This window comes from Vitis vinifera, chromosome 16 (genome assembly GCF_030704535.1).
Source record: "Vitis vinifera cultivar Pinot Noir 40024 chromosome 16, ASM3070453v1".
In the NCBI taxonomy this organism is placed as follows: Eukaryota; Viridiplantae; Streptophyta; class Magnoliopsida; order Vitales; family Vitaceae; genus Vitis; species Vitis vinifera.
Window position 1 is genome coordinate 7,390,001 of NC_081820.1, and position 13,552 is coordinate 7,403,552.

Consider the following 13,552-nt stretch of genomic DNA (forward strand, 5'->3'; position numbering starts at 1 on the left):
TATCAACACTTTCACATATCCAACAATTTGGTATCAAAGCCATACAAAAAAAAAAAGGGCAAGTGGGATGCACTCATTTCAAGTTCCTCAACTCAACAAAGACAACTATGATAATTGGAGTATCAAGATGAAGACTTTGCTTGGTTGACAAGATACATGAGAGGTTGTAGAGGAAGGCTACAAAGAGCCATAAGATGAAACCACTTTATCCCTAATCAAAGGCATTTTTTGAAAGATATGAGGAAGAGAGACAATAAAGCTCTCACCATCATCTATCAAACAATGGATGAAGGCACTTTTGAGAATATTTCAAGTGCAATCACCTCAAAGGAAGTCTAAGAGATATTAAAAAATACACACAAGGTAGTTGAGAAGGTACAAAAAGTTTGTCTTCAAACTCTTAAAGGAGAATTTGGAGGTTTGAATATAAAAGAATCTAAATCAATTTCCAATTATTTTCAAGAGTATTGGCTATTGTGAATTTATTAAAAAGAAACAGTAAGAGTTTAAATAATACTCATGTGATTGAGAAAATGCTTCAATCTTTAGATTCGAAGTTTTATTATATCGTTGTGGTCATTAAAGAATCTAAAGATTTAGATTCTATGACAATGGATCAACTTATGGGATCAGTTCAAGCCCATGAAGAGAGATTAAAAAGGAAGAGATCAACATGTCAATTCAATTGTTAATGTACTTATGAAAAGAAATGGAGCATTTTTCTTAAACATTCAAAATGATGTTGTAAAATGTCTAAAATTTTATGTCAATGACTTCTCTTAGATCTGGCACTTAAGATTTGGATATCTTAATTTTGGTGGATTAAAATTATTGAGCAAGAAAAATATGGTGAGAGGATTGCATTCTAAAGATCACTTGGATCAATTATGTGAAGGATGTTTACTTGGAAAACATGCCCAAACTAATTTTCCAAAAGAAGCAAGTACAAGAGCAACAAATGTATATGGGTCAATTCATTTGAACTCTTTTGGTAAAAATAAATATTTTTTGCTTTTCATTGATGATTTTAGTAGAAAATTTTTGAAGGAAAAATCCAAAGTATGTAGTGCTTTTAAGAAATTTAAAGTACTTATTGAAAAGGAAAGGGACCACAATATAAAGGCAATGAGATTTGATAGAGGATGCGAATTCACATCAATAGAATTTGAAGAATATTGTGAAAATCATGGGATTTATTCACTTCTAATGGTTCTATATTCTCCACAACAAAATGGGTAGCTAAAAGAACAAATAGAAATGTCTTTGACATGGCTCAAAGTATGTTGAAAAGTAAGAAAATGCCCAAAGAATTTTGGGCTAAAGCTGTTGAGTGTGGAGTTTATTTGTCAAATTATTTTCCTATTCCAAGTGTATGGAATAAAACACCGCAACAAGCTTGGAATGGAAGAAAGCAAAATATTTCACATTTGAGAGTATTTGAAAGCATTGCATATGCTCACGTGTCATATCAAAAGCGATCAAAATTAGATGACAAGAGTGAAAAATATATCTTCATTTGTTATGACTCAAGTTCCAAAGGCTACAAGTTATACAATCCAAATAAAGGAAAAATCATTATTAGTAGAGATGTCAAGTTTAACAAAGACGAAGCATGGGATTGGGGTGCTCAAGAAGGCGACTATGATATACTCTTCCCCTATAGGAAGAAGAACAAACAATGGGAAGCTTACAAGAGATTACTACTCCACTTTCTCCATCAACTCATGAGGTTCCAACAATATCATCCTTATTGGAATGCTCTAGTGGAAGGACACTACGTTATAGAAGTTTACAAGATATTTATGAGGCAATAAAAGATCAAAATGATCTAACCCTCTTTTGTCTTTTTGCAAATTGTGAATCAATAGGTTTTGAAGAAGCAATTCAAGACAAAAGATGGAAAGTTGCTATGGATGAGGAAATAAAATCAATAAGGAAGAATGACACATGAAAATTACAATCCCTTCCAAAAGGGAAAAAAAACTATTAGAGTAAGATGGGTCAACAAGGCAGAGAAAAATGCAAAATGAGAAGAAGAAAGATACAAAGCAAGATTGATGGTTAAGGGTTACAAGCAACAATAAGGCGTCCACTATGTGAACAAGAAACCATTGATTGCATTACCAAAAAATTCAGTTTTCCATTATTCAAGCAAGCACATCGATACAAGATATCGTTTCATTATAGAGGGCATTATGAAAAAAAAGAAAAAAAAAAGAAAGTGCAATTAAATTTTACAAAATCTTAAGATCAAATTACGGTTATTTTTACATAAATCAAGTTTAAGAAGGCATGTTGGAAAGTAATCTTGAATTAGGAACTTTCTAAATATTAAAATTAGACTTCATTTCTAAAAAGTTAAGAAAGAATATTTTATTTTAAGTAGTTATTCTAGGTTATATTTTTGAGTTGTCAAGTCTCAGTAGGTTTCTATATCTTAGAATTAGGAGTTTCTATTTTGTTTAGTGTGAGTAGTTATAAATAGGATATGTAATGTTTGAAAAAAAAAATTTGTGATAGAAGACAATAAATTTTTAATTCTCCTAAATTTATCTTCCTTTGTAATTGTGTGTTTTCTCTATCAATCTCATTACTCCAACCAAATTGGTATCAATTTTTCCGCACAAGGGTTAAGTTCCATTGTAAAGTTTTAAATGCCACACATTAACACAAGCAAAAGACTTTTGCAAAAGAGCCAAATAACTAAGATCTTTAGTTCGTTGTTGATTACACTCTGCAATACTGCTACATAAATATAAACCACCCAAGCACTTTTACATCCTATAGAGTTGTGCTGACTCATCCCACTTGCCCAACAAAGCCACAAGGCAAAACCCCACCACTAAGAGGGCTAGAAATGAAAAAAACCTATGTGATGATATATAACAGATACAAACAACTAAACTTTTTAAGGAAATTGTGTTTGGATAAATTTTATCTTTGTTTTCCCTTTTGTTCTTCTTTCTCCATTTTCTTTGTTGCCTTCCAAAAGTCTTCACAAACCATTTATGTTTCCTTACAGTCAAGCAGTACAATTTTCCAATCAAAATCACTTGGGGAAGCATTTCCAAAGGTTGAAGGGGATGGTGTTAGTGACCATCCCTTAGAACATTCACATACCATTAATAAAGGATTTCCTCACAACCCTTTCCATCGAATAAACTATTTGGAAATGTATCAAATTATTTTCTCTATGGTATTGGCCCTGTTAAATGGTTATGAGACACAATGAAAAATGCCATGGAGGTAAAAGACCCCAAGTGCTTCATTATACTGCTAGTAGTCAAATAAAAGGACCCCAACTCTAAGTCAAGGCAATGTCCATTTTCACCTATTTGCGAGAAAATAAATGGAACAATATAATAAATACAAGGTTGTTGTATTACTTGTGGTATATAAATTTTTGGCTTTCTAATTGTTGCATCTCATTGGACAAGAAACATATGGATTTAAATCTCTTAAAGAAAATTGTGGTAAAATGATTTAGGCCATGTTTAACAACTATTTTTTTAAAACTTTTTTTTTTGTTCTTTGTGGTTGGATGATTTAGGGCATGTTTGACAACTATTTTTTGATGATATCTGAAAATGTTTTCCATTTTTTTTCCTAAATTTTTTCCATTTAGATTGATTGGAATTTTTGGGTGAGTCAATGCTTTGAGGTGTTGAAAGGAATAATTTAGGTGAAGTATACAAAACTTTATAATTAGTAGGAAGTGTGTTCTTTTATCTTTTTTCTTCTTTATTATTTCTCTTTCCAACTTACTCTTTTAGATATGTTATGTTTAGTTTTCAAAAAAATTAAAAGGAAAAATGCAAGAAAAAAGAAAATAGAGAGAAAAAGTAAATAAATAAATAAAGTCAATAAATTTATTTTTATATATTATTTTAAATTTATTGCATTTATTTTATCTTATACATATATATGAATTAAATAATTTGAAAATGCATGAATTTTTTTTCTAATTTTAATTACATTTTATTTTATTTTCATATTTTCATAATAAAATAAAACATACAAAATAATTTTAAACTTAACATTTTTTTTATTTCCCAAGTAATTTCTTGAAACCAAACATAGCTTTGATTCCTCAAAAGATTTGAGGGAAGGCAAGAGAAACAATAAAGAGGAAAAAGAGTTTAAAGCTAATAATTTGTTTTTTGATTTCAATTGCTTTAATTCTTTTATATAAAGACTAAATAATTTAAAATTACTTAAGTTTTTAATTAATTTTAATTATGTTTGATTTTCATTTAAAGTAAAACCAAGCATGCGAAATATACATATATTTGTACATCATGTATAAAGTACTTATATTAAATACAATATGTGCAATGCATGTGCATGTACAAGGCGAATGCCTTTTATTGTCAAAGGCCAATTTTATCATCAGCATGATCAATTTTTGAAGTAAAAGACAATTTTTAAAACCTTTGCTTTATTGGTAAACTTCACGCATTTGGACAAACCATACATTGAGTATTTTTGGGAAAATATCATAGAAGTGGTTGAAATTTGATGGTTGAATCCTATACTCACAATGTGTAGTGGCAAGTTAGGTCAAGTTAATTGTATTTATACATCAAATACAACAAAATTGTACTAAATATATATGGCATGTACATAACATTTCAATTTTCGTTCTTTCAAGGTCATTTCTTTATAGAAGTAGGTCGGAGTTGATGTTGATCACTATAAAATAGTGTTTGTGTGTGCTTACTCATCATGTTAAATAATCTTACATTTATACCGATGGAAATAAGGTTTCGAATTACCTTCTAAAAGGTCTAAAATCTAGATTGGTTGTTTCATTGACGAATTCTTTGTCCCAAATTGTTAATGAAATTACAAAAAATGATAACCACTCTATTTCCACAATATAAATGTCTTAATCATCGTTTTCACAAAGAAAAATAAATATAAGAGAAAAAACTCATAGAAACGTATTCTTTCAAGCTCTTTGAGTAGTTTTAACTACCAAAAACTATTCCCCATATTTCTCAGTTTATTGGCTCGGGTCAAGTCAACCCACTTGAGTACCCAAACCCATCTCCAACATACACATTATGTACCAAAAATTTGTACTTAATGCACAAAATAGTTGTATTAAATATATGACACATATAAGACAATTTTGTTTTTTATCTCCAAAATGAAATGTAAAATTTCGTATTAACTAGAAATTATAATTGATATAATTTCAAATCTTATAATCTGTTTGAAATCTAGTGAATAATATCGGAACAACTTGTTTAACTCTATGTAGATTTTATTGATCTTACTAGTGAAAACATGAGAATGACCTATGTGTTCATTCTTCTTCCATCATATATTTGGTTAAATTGGTGCAAATATGATAAGCTCTTTAATTTTTTAGCTTGATAAAAAAACTTTAGTTGAAATACCAAAAATAATGATTTTATTAATATTGATTTTTACCATTACAAAGTCAAAAAAGAAAAAAAAATACACTTGGGTTTGTTTGTATCCATGTCTATGCTAGAAAAATACAATATAAATATATTAATATTTCTAATTTGATATACATATTCAAGAACAAATACTATTTAAATTTATCTATGATTCAATGGCTTACTATTATTGTTTTATTATTTTAAAAATTAATTTTAAAAATTTTTTTGCCATCATCATCATGTCAATCATCTTATTCTAATGATTTAAGAAAAACTGATTTTATTATTTTAAGTTATGAAACTAAAGAACTGCACCAAGAACAAAAGGGCCTCGTTCTAATCCAGACTTTCCTACTCTTAGAATCAAGTATGGGGAAAACAATCATCAGCCACAACCATCTTCATTTTCCTCTGCAATGACAAGGGTTTTCTTGTCAAATACATTTTCTTTAAAAAAAAAAAACATTTTTTAGGCTAAAAACGCTTCTTAGAATCATTGTCAAACAAACTCTAAGCAATTTTTCGATACTACAAGTGATTTTTAAAATTTTTATGTGTTTTGTAAGTTTTGTCAAACACCAGTTGTTTTTTCAAAAATATTTTTTAAGCTAAAAACATTTTCTAAAATTACTGTCCAACGGACTCAAAGTCTCTTACTTTAATACCCTTAAAAGTTTCAAAAGTTTATTAAATTATCATTGGTAACTTTCACAGGCTTATAGCTTACAACTGTCATGATGGCGTCGAGATGGTGTCGTTGTCAACTGGCGGCAATGTGTTAGGCTAAAGTTGGAGGGGGTGGCAGTGATGCAAAAAGGGGGGAGAGGGAGGAAAGGGGTTGTAGTAGATGTTAGGGTAGAAGGCAAGGGATGAGTTTAAGGGGCAAAACAACATCGTTTTGAAAGGGAGAAAAAAAAAAAAAAACCTTTCGAACCATTCAATTTGTTCAAAACTGACCAGGTCAATAGGGTTCATCGGTCCAATTGCCGATTCTAGTGGTTCAAGGTCAATTCAAAGGTTGATCGGTTTAAAGGCACGAACCAGACCGAAATGGTAACCAACCGACACTTCGATTGGTAGGATCGGTTAGTCCGGTTCAATTTTTAAAATCATGATTTAAATTGTATAAGTGCCTCATTTTGCTCATTTTGGATATGAGTACGAGTTTGCACTTTTACAGACCTCAAGGTGCATTTAAGTCCTTCTCACATCCCATTCCTCATCCTAAAACCGTGGGTACATCATCAAGGTTTAAATTTGAATGTTCTATATCAATGGTCCATTCTTGGAAATACTAAATATTTTCAATTAGTAATTGCTACACCTTACTTGGATCTAAAATTGAATTTTTGAAAGTATTTAGTGTTTGTATTCATTGTTTTCTTAATTAAGTTTCAATCTTTTAATAAAAAATCACAATTTTCACAAACTAAAGTTTTCATAAAAAGTAGTAGTTGAGTCAATTTAGGCAAGATAAACTAGTTCACTTGTTTCCTTAAGGTTGATACCTAATACTAAAAGTAGAAGTAATTTTCTCTATGATTTTTCTTAATCAAAGTTACTACATTACCACTTTAGTGATCTTCTACATAACATAGAAGTTCTATTAGTTGGTAGCATTTTAAATTAATCAAAGAGATAGAATTAGATGTTAGAAACTTTTGTCTCTCATACCTCTAAGAACTATCCTACATTTTTTCCTTACACTAATAATTTTTCTCCATGAATGTCTTGAATGTTTCATATACAATATATAAGTTTTCAAAATAATTGATGACAACAACCACTGTCTTAAAACCTGACTATACTTATTATGAAATTTGTCAAATACAAAATAAATGTCTATAAACTCAATTGAATATCAAAATGATTTCCTTGAGAGAAAATGAAACACTTATACTATTTCACAATAATAACTAATAAAATATTTTGGTTCCCTTTGATTTAGTAAAAGAAAAGGAAAAAAAATGAATAAAAAACAACATTTCTTGATTAATACAATTGCAAGAATGTAAATTTTATCAAATTAATTGAATTCTTAACTATCTAGTTGTTATTATGTACTTTATTTAAGCATTAATATGGTTATTATAAAACAGTTGAATTACTTTATGTCTTTGAGTATGAAGGAGAACCTGATAGAACCACTTTATAAATATTATTTAATCCATTTTGTGATACTTGTATTTCAATTAGGATGAGAATAATTTATGTTAGGATAGAGCCCTTAAAAGCATGACATGTTATAACATTTATTTGGATTTATTAACAAGATTCCAATTTCTCATTTCTCTCTTGTTTTATGCATTATATTTTATAAGCATTCTGACTTGATTACTTAATAAGAGGATTTATAACTTCAGAAGGTAGAGGTAGTCTTGAAAGGTTGATAGCTTTCACCTAATGCACCCAAGTCATGTACAATGTAAGAGACATGGATTGAATGCTCAAATCAATGTCAATATATTAAGAGGATAACAAGGGGATAGTTAATTCTAACTTTGTTATATCATGTCTTGCTTTAAATGGCTTAATCCCAACAAACTTCCACTAGCCCCAAAAGTAGACCGGGCACTACAAAAAGATTCTGCTCCAGAGTCATATCACCTCCTTGTACTATCTCATAGTAATGTAACACTTTATCTTTATGTGTTTCACCTTCTAGTGATACTTTAGTTCTTTAGGCTATGTCATTGTCCCACTGTTATCATATAATAGTATCTTAAACGATATAACCAAGGGAACTACCCATAAGCCAAAAGGCTTCCTTTGTTGTTATAGAACCAACAAAAACCACTTAAGAGTGTATACATATCTAGAGGTAGACCTACGAGAGTCCTCATTAGACTGAAAGTCCAATTCCCGATGAAATGAGTACCAACTCATCACAAAGATTCACAAGCATATAATCTCGCATTCTCCAAAGATACTTACGTATTTGCTTAACATCCGCCCAAAGCTCTAATAAGGAATTAAATTAATATTAACTCATATTCCTATAACAAAGCAAATATTTGGTCTAGCACATAGCATTGCATATTTAATGCTATCCATTGTAGAGGCATAGGATACCGCCTTAATGTGATATCTCTCGATGGATGTCCAAGGACATTGATCCTGAGAAAGACAAACCCATTGCAGGATCTTTGTCCTATGCTGATGATGAAGTTGGTGCTTGTGGTGCAACTGGGGATGGTGATATCATGACGCGTTTCCTTCCCTGGTAGTTCAACAAATCCCAAACTTTTAAACTTCAGCCTGGAAACTGTTGTTTTTCCAGTTGGTATTAAAACAAAATTTGGAAGCTTCTCTTCCAAGTTAGCTAAAACTGGAATTTTTATAATGAAGATTGTTTAAACTGATTGAGTATTCAAAATCTTTGAGGTACTAAAATGGGTTGAGCTCCAGCTAATGTCTTGGTGAAATTCAAAATCATTGGTGAAATTCAAAATCAATCTTGTAGAGCCATGATGAGCCAACCTAAACAAAGCATAGGCTAGGCAGGGTTTGGCGCTAGTCAGGCTCGATTTGGCTTGAGCTCTCTATGTAGAGCAGTGCCACAGTGAAAGAACCAGGCTCTGAAGCTATGAATGTATTTGGAACCAAAACTCAAAATCCTGCTCTTATGGAGCATGCCCTCAATCTCACTCAAATAAAAAGAGAAGGGAGGAAAATAGGAAAAAAGACAAATAGCAAAGGAGCATGTTTCTTATATGAATTAATAACATGCATGGAGAATATTAATGCAATACTAGCCACAAAAACTATCACCTCTATAGCTCAGTTAAGGCTCATCAAGCTTGGAGAGCTTGACCTGAGGTTTGGGCCCTCTTTATATCAAGCAAATCAAACTCAAGTCATTTTCTGCTCTCCTCACTTGAACTGAAAAGCCCACCTATCCATTCTATGCTCTCTCAGATGTGTGATGTAGGATGGATTGCTTCTCTGTTTTGGCTCTGTTCCCAAGCCTATTTTTTCCAAGGTCCAAGTGCTCTTGATATACCTCTCATCTCACCAACTATAGGAAAGAAACTCTTTAGACACTGGACAAGAAAGAGATACTCAATCCCCTTTTCTTGACTGACTATTTGGATCCTAAGAATCATTTACCTGATTTCAGCTATCAAGTTGTGGAGAGTATGCGACTGGGGATGGAGCCAAAGCTTGCTGCCCAAGATGCAATAAAGCGAATTGCAAGAAAAATTCCAGATTTCGTTGGGGCAGTTTTTGCCATCAATAAGAATGGTCTGCATGCTGGTGCTTGCCATGGATGGACATTTCAATACTCAGTGAGAAGCCCCGGAAGTGGAGGATGTGGAGGTATTCACTGTCTTCCCCTGAAATAGCAACTGCCTGAAATAGCAACTGCATTCTGGTGGGGTTATGTAGAAAGCTGGTAAGCAACTAGAACAGCAGCAAAGGGAATCCTCTAGCTTAACTAGTTTGGATGTGTACAAATTAAATCTAGGGTGGAGAAGTTGTTGATACTCATCGGGCCCATATTAGATGTGTTTTGAAGCCATAAGGATTAATAAATTTAAAGTGCGTTTGACAATGATTCTAAAAATTGTTTTTGGTCTTTTTAACACTTCATAATTTTTATTTTTCAAGTATTAAAAATGATAGAAACACTTTCTAAGATCACTGTCAAACATACTCTTAAAGTGCGTTTGATAATAATAATGATTTTAAGAAGTGTTTCTAATTTTTCTACTACTTGAAAGATAAAAATTTTCATGTGTTAGAAATACTAGAAACTCTTTCTAAAATCACTATTAAACGCGCTCTTAATTTAAAATTGGGTAGACCCTTAGTTTCTTTTTGGTAGTGAATTTTTATTTATTTAATTAGTTGATTATTATTATTGTTATTTGCCTAGGATGCTGTGTGATCCTTCAACTTTTTCTATATTCTAAGAAGTTGGTTTGCCCAGGTGTTTAATTTTTAAAAAAAGTCAGATTTTTTGAGAATATAGCTTTGGTTAATTAAAATTTTCAAAATTATGCAATATCGTTGTCACTCCTTTCATGGCATCCCAATTTTGGAAATACTTTGATGGAAAATCACCTATAAGTTTGTGGAAAGAGGATTTATAAAATGATGAGGTAAGGGTATTTTTATTTAATTTCATTTTTGGTTTGACTGAAGTTGTCTCTCTTTGTGTCTTTAATCAAGACCCATGCAAAAGGCCAATCTAATGGCTACACATAGCATGGGAATTTTAATGCAGAAATGGAGGTATACCAGTTTTGAATTTCTAGTTCTACTTCCATACTTTTCATACTGGAGATATACACATGGTGTATATCTGGTCTATTCTAATATAGAAAGCAAGGCAACCTCGTACTTTTCATAGGAGTTCTCTTAATAATTTCATCTTGAATCAAGAATAGTAGTTGGATTATTAAAGAAATAATTAAAGTCATGAGATATGGAGATAGATAGCAATTCTGCAATTCTTCAAGTTAAAGCTCTACGTAAGAAATGTTTTTAAAATTGTTTTCAATAGCAATTGCTAAATAGGATCTAAGACATGTGCATCTCTAACACATGCACCCAATTCTTACTTTTAACCACTTCATTTCAAAATTTTGTAATTTTGAAATAAATTTATATGTAATAGGTGATTTAAGTGATTTATTAATTATCAAATGTAACTCTTACTTTGAGAGTTTTATCTCTCTCTTAGTGACTAAAAGATAGAGTTGTGCATAAACCAACTTCTTTATAGAAATATACATCTAATTCATGGAAAAGATACAAGGTAAATTTTTTTTAGGTATTTTATAAATTCATGTGTTTTCATCACTGTATGAGATAAGATTATTGTATATACTTACAAAAAATTGTGATACTTGGATAACACAAAATCTCGTGATTATGGTGAGTTAAATTTTCTGGGCTTCCACTGTTTTTAAAAATTTTAGGCTATGTTTGGTTCTGAAAAATTTGAAGGAAAATGTAAAGAAAAGAAAATTGTGAGAGAAAGTAAAAAAAGAAAGAAAAAAGATGAATAAAAATAAAAAATAAATTATATGCCTTTTCAGACTCATTTAATTTATTTTTGCTCTTCTATCTAAATATTAAATAAGTTAAAAATATATAAATTTTTAGCTAATTTTATTTTTATTTTATTGTGCTTGATGATAAAACCAACATGGGGTGAGTGATGATATCTCTCCCTTTCACCTTTTCAACAAGGATAAATAATTGGATAGATCTTCACACCCAAGAAGTTTTTTTGATAAGAAAGAACATTGTTTATTTTAATTATTCTGCAGTCAAGTTGTAATATCCCACAAGATTGCCCCTAGCCTCAAGGTATAGGGTGTTATACAAGGGGTCAAGCTCAATTGCAAAGTTTTAAGTGTCAAACGTTAAGACATGCAAAAGACCTTTGCAAAAGAGCCAAAAGACTAATATCTTCAGTTCGTGGTTAATTACAATCTGCATTAATACTACTACATAAATATAAACCACCCAAGCACTTTTACATCCCAGGTGGCTTATTATACTGCTACTAGTTACATATAAAAGATCCTAACTCTAAGTCAAGCTAGCCATTTTCACCTCTTTGTGAGAAAATAAATGGAACAATATAATAATACAAGGTAGTCAAACTACTTCTGGTTGTTGCACCCCACTAGATAAGAAAAAGAAAAGGCAAATGAAGTGTTAAAACTAGCATTTGCAGTTTATTACAAACCACAAGTGTCTTCCATTGTTAGTACCATCTCATTACTTAACAAAACAGGAAGTTTCAAGAAGAAAAAGAGAGAGAAATCAAACAGCGGCAGAATAAGAAGAAGAAAACTGTGGTTGGATGATTTAGGGCATGTTTGACAACAATTTTTTTAAAACATTTTTTATTCTTCAAAAAAAAAAAAAGGAAAATATGTTTGACAATTTTAAAATAGAAAATAGTTTATAATCTTAAAAACAAAAAATAGCTTATTTTCAGAAAATATTTTTTTAGTTATTTTCACTTTTTTTTTATTTTTTTTAAAAAATAATTATATAAATATAGAGTGATTAAAAATAAAGTATTACAAATAAAAGTTATTTTTTAAAAAAATATTTAAAAATATAAAAAATAGATTAAGAACATTTCAGGTTTCTAAATCAACTTTTGTATTGAAAAACATTAGATAATAGTATTTTTCAAAAATATTTTCGAGAACAATTCCAAAACAAAGCCTTAATTTCTCTATCTCTCAATTTCTTTCATTTTCCATTTGGGTATCACATTCCAAAAATTTTCATATCCTATCAATGTCATTTTCCATCCAAATGCACCAAGGAACCTTGTTCAGAGGTTGAAAAGGGTGGTACTGGTAACACATCAGGATTAGCCTTGAAAACTAGAGAAAAAAAAAAAATGCTTTTCCTACGGGGACAAATAGAAGGCTCCACATTTTATTTACTTAAAGAGATTCCATATCTCCCTTGAATTTTCTGTTTTATGGTTAGGTGTTCAAAGATTGAAGTTTCTACCTTTATTTCAAATGAAAGACTTGCATACAAGTTCTAAGGTTGAGGTTGATGTAGAGGAGCTTAAAGCATAGTTTCACTCAGCTAGCTATAAGAAGGTTTGCAAGTACAACAACCTCAAGGGACTTGTACTGTTGCTTAACTTCCCATTAAATAGCTTAACTCCAATGCAAGACAACTTTCATTTTGCGTTTGTCCTTTTTCCATGTGAAATAGATAGAAGAATCTAATACATGCAAGCTAGTGATAGTACTTACTAATATGTAAGCGCACAACTTGATAAAAGGAAGAAGGAATGATAAAAGAAGTGACAAGAATAACACCTTCAGTCTGTAGTTCAATACAAACCATAATCAAGTTGCATTGCTACACTACATATTATTAAGAAACCTAAGCAGTTTTACATCCATTCGCCAACACAAACACAAGTTGAAGTAACACCATGACTAGAAAGGAAAAAGAAATGAAGAAAGAAGTCCAACAATTCAAGTAGTATACATAGATTAAGAAATCTTTCAACGAAATTTGGGTCTGATAAATTTAGCCTCTGTTCCCCCTTCTTTCTTTCCTTGTCCATTTTCTTTGTCGCTTTCTAAAGGTTTTCATGAACCACTCATGTTTCCATGAGGTCAAGCAGTACCCAATTG

The 13,552-nt window shown here is 30.8% G+C and overlaps 1 protein-coding gene across 1 annotated transcript; it reads left to right on the plus strand.

Moving 5' to 3' along the window:
• The first annotated feature begins 8,512 nt into the window (after nt 1-8,512).
• On the plus strand, nt 8,513-9,803 carry LOC132255281 (probable isoaspartyl peptidase/L-asparaginase 3). Its single transcript, XM_059743353.1, has 2 exons — nt 8,513-8,637; nt 9,535-9,803. The coding sequence occupies exons 1-2, from the start codon at nt 8,513-8,515 to the stop codon at nt 9,758-9,760; spliced, it is 351 nt and encodes a 116-aa protein (XP_059599336.1). The 3' UTR covers nt 9,761-9,803.
• Nucleotides 9,804-13,552: the final 3,749 nt, after the last annotated feature.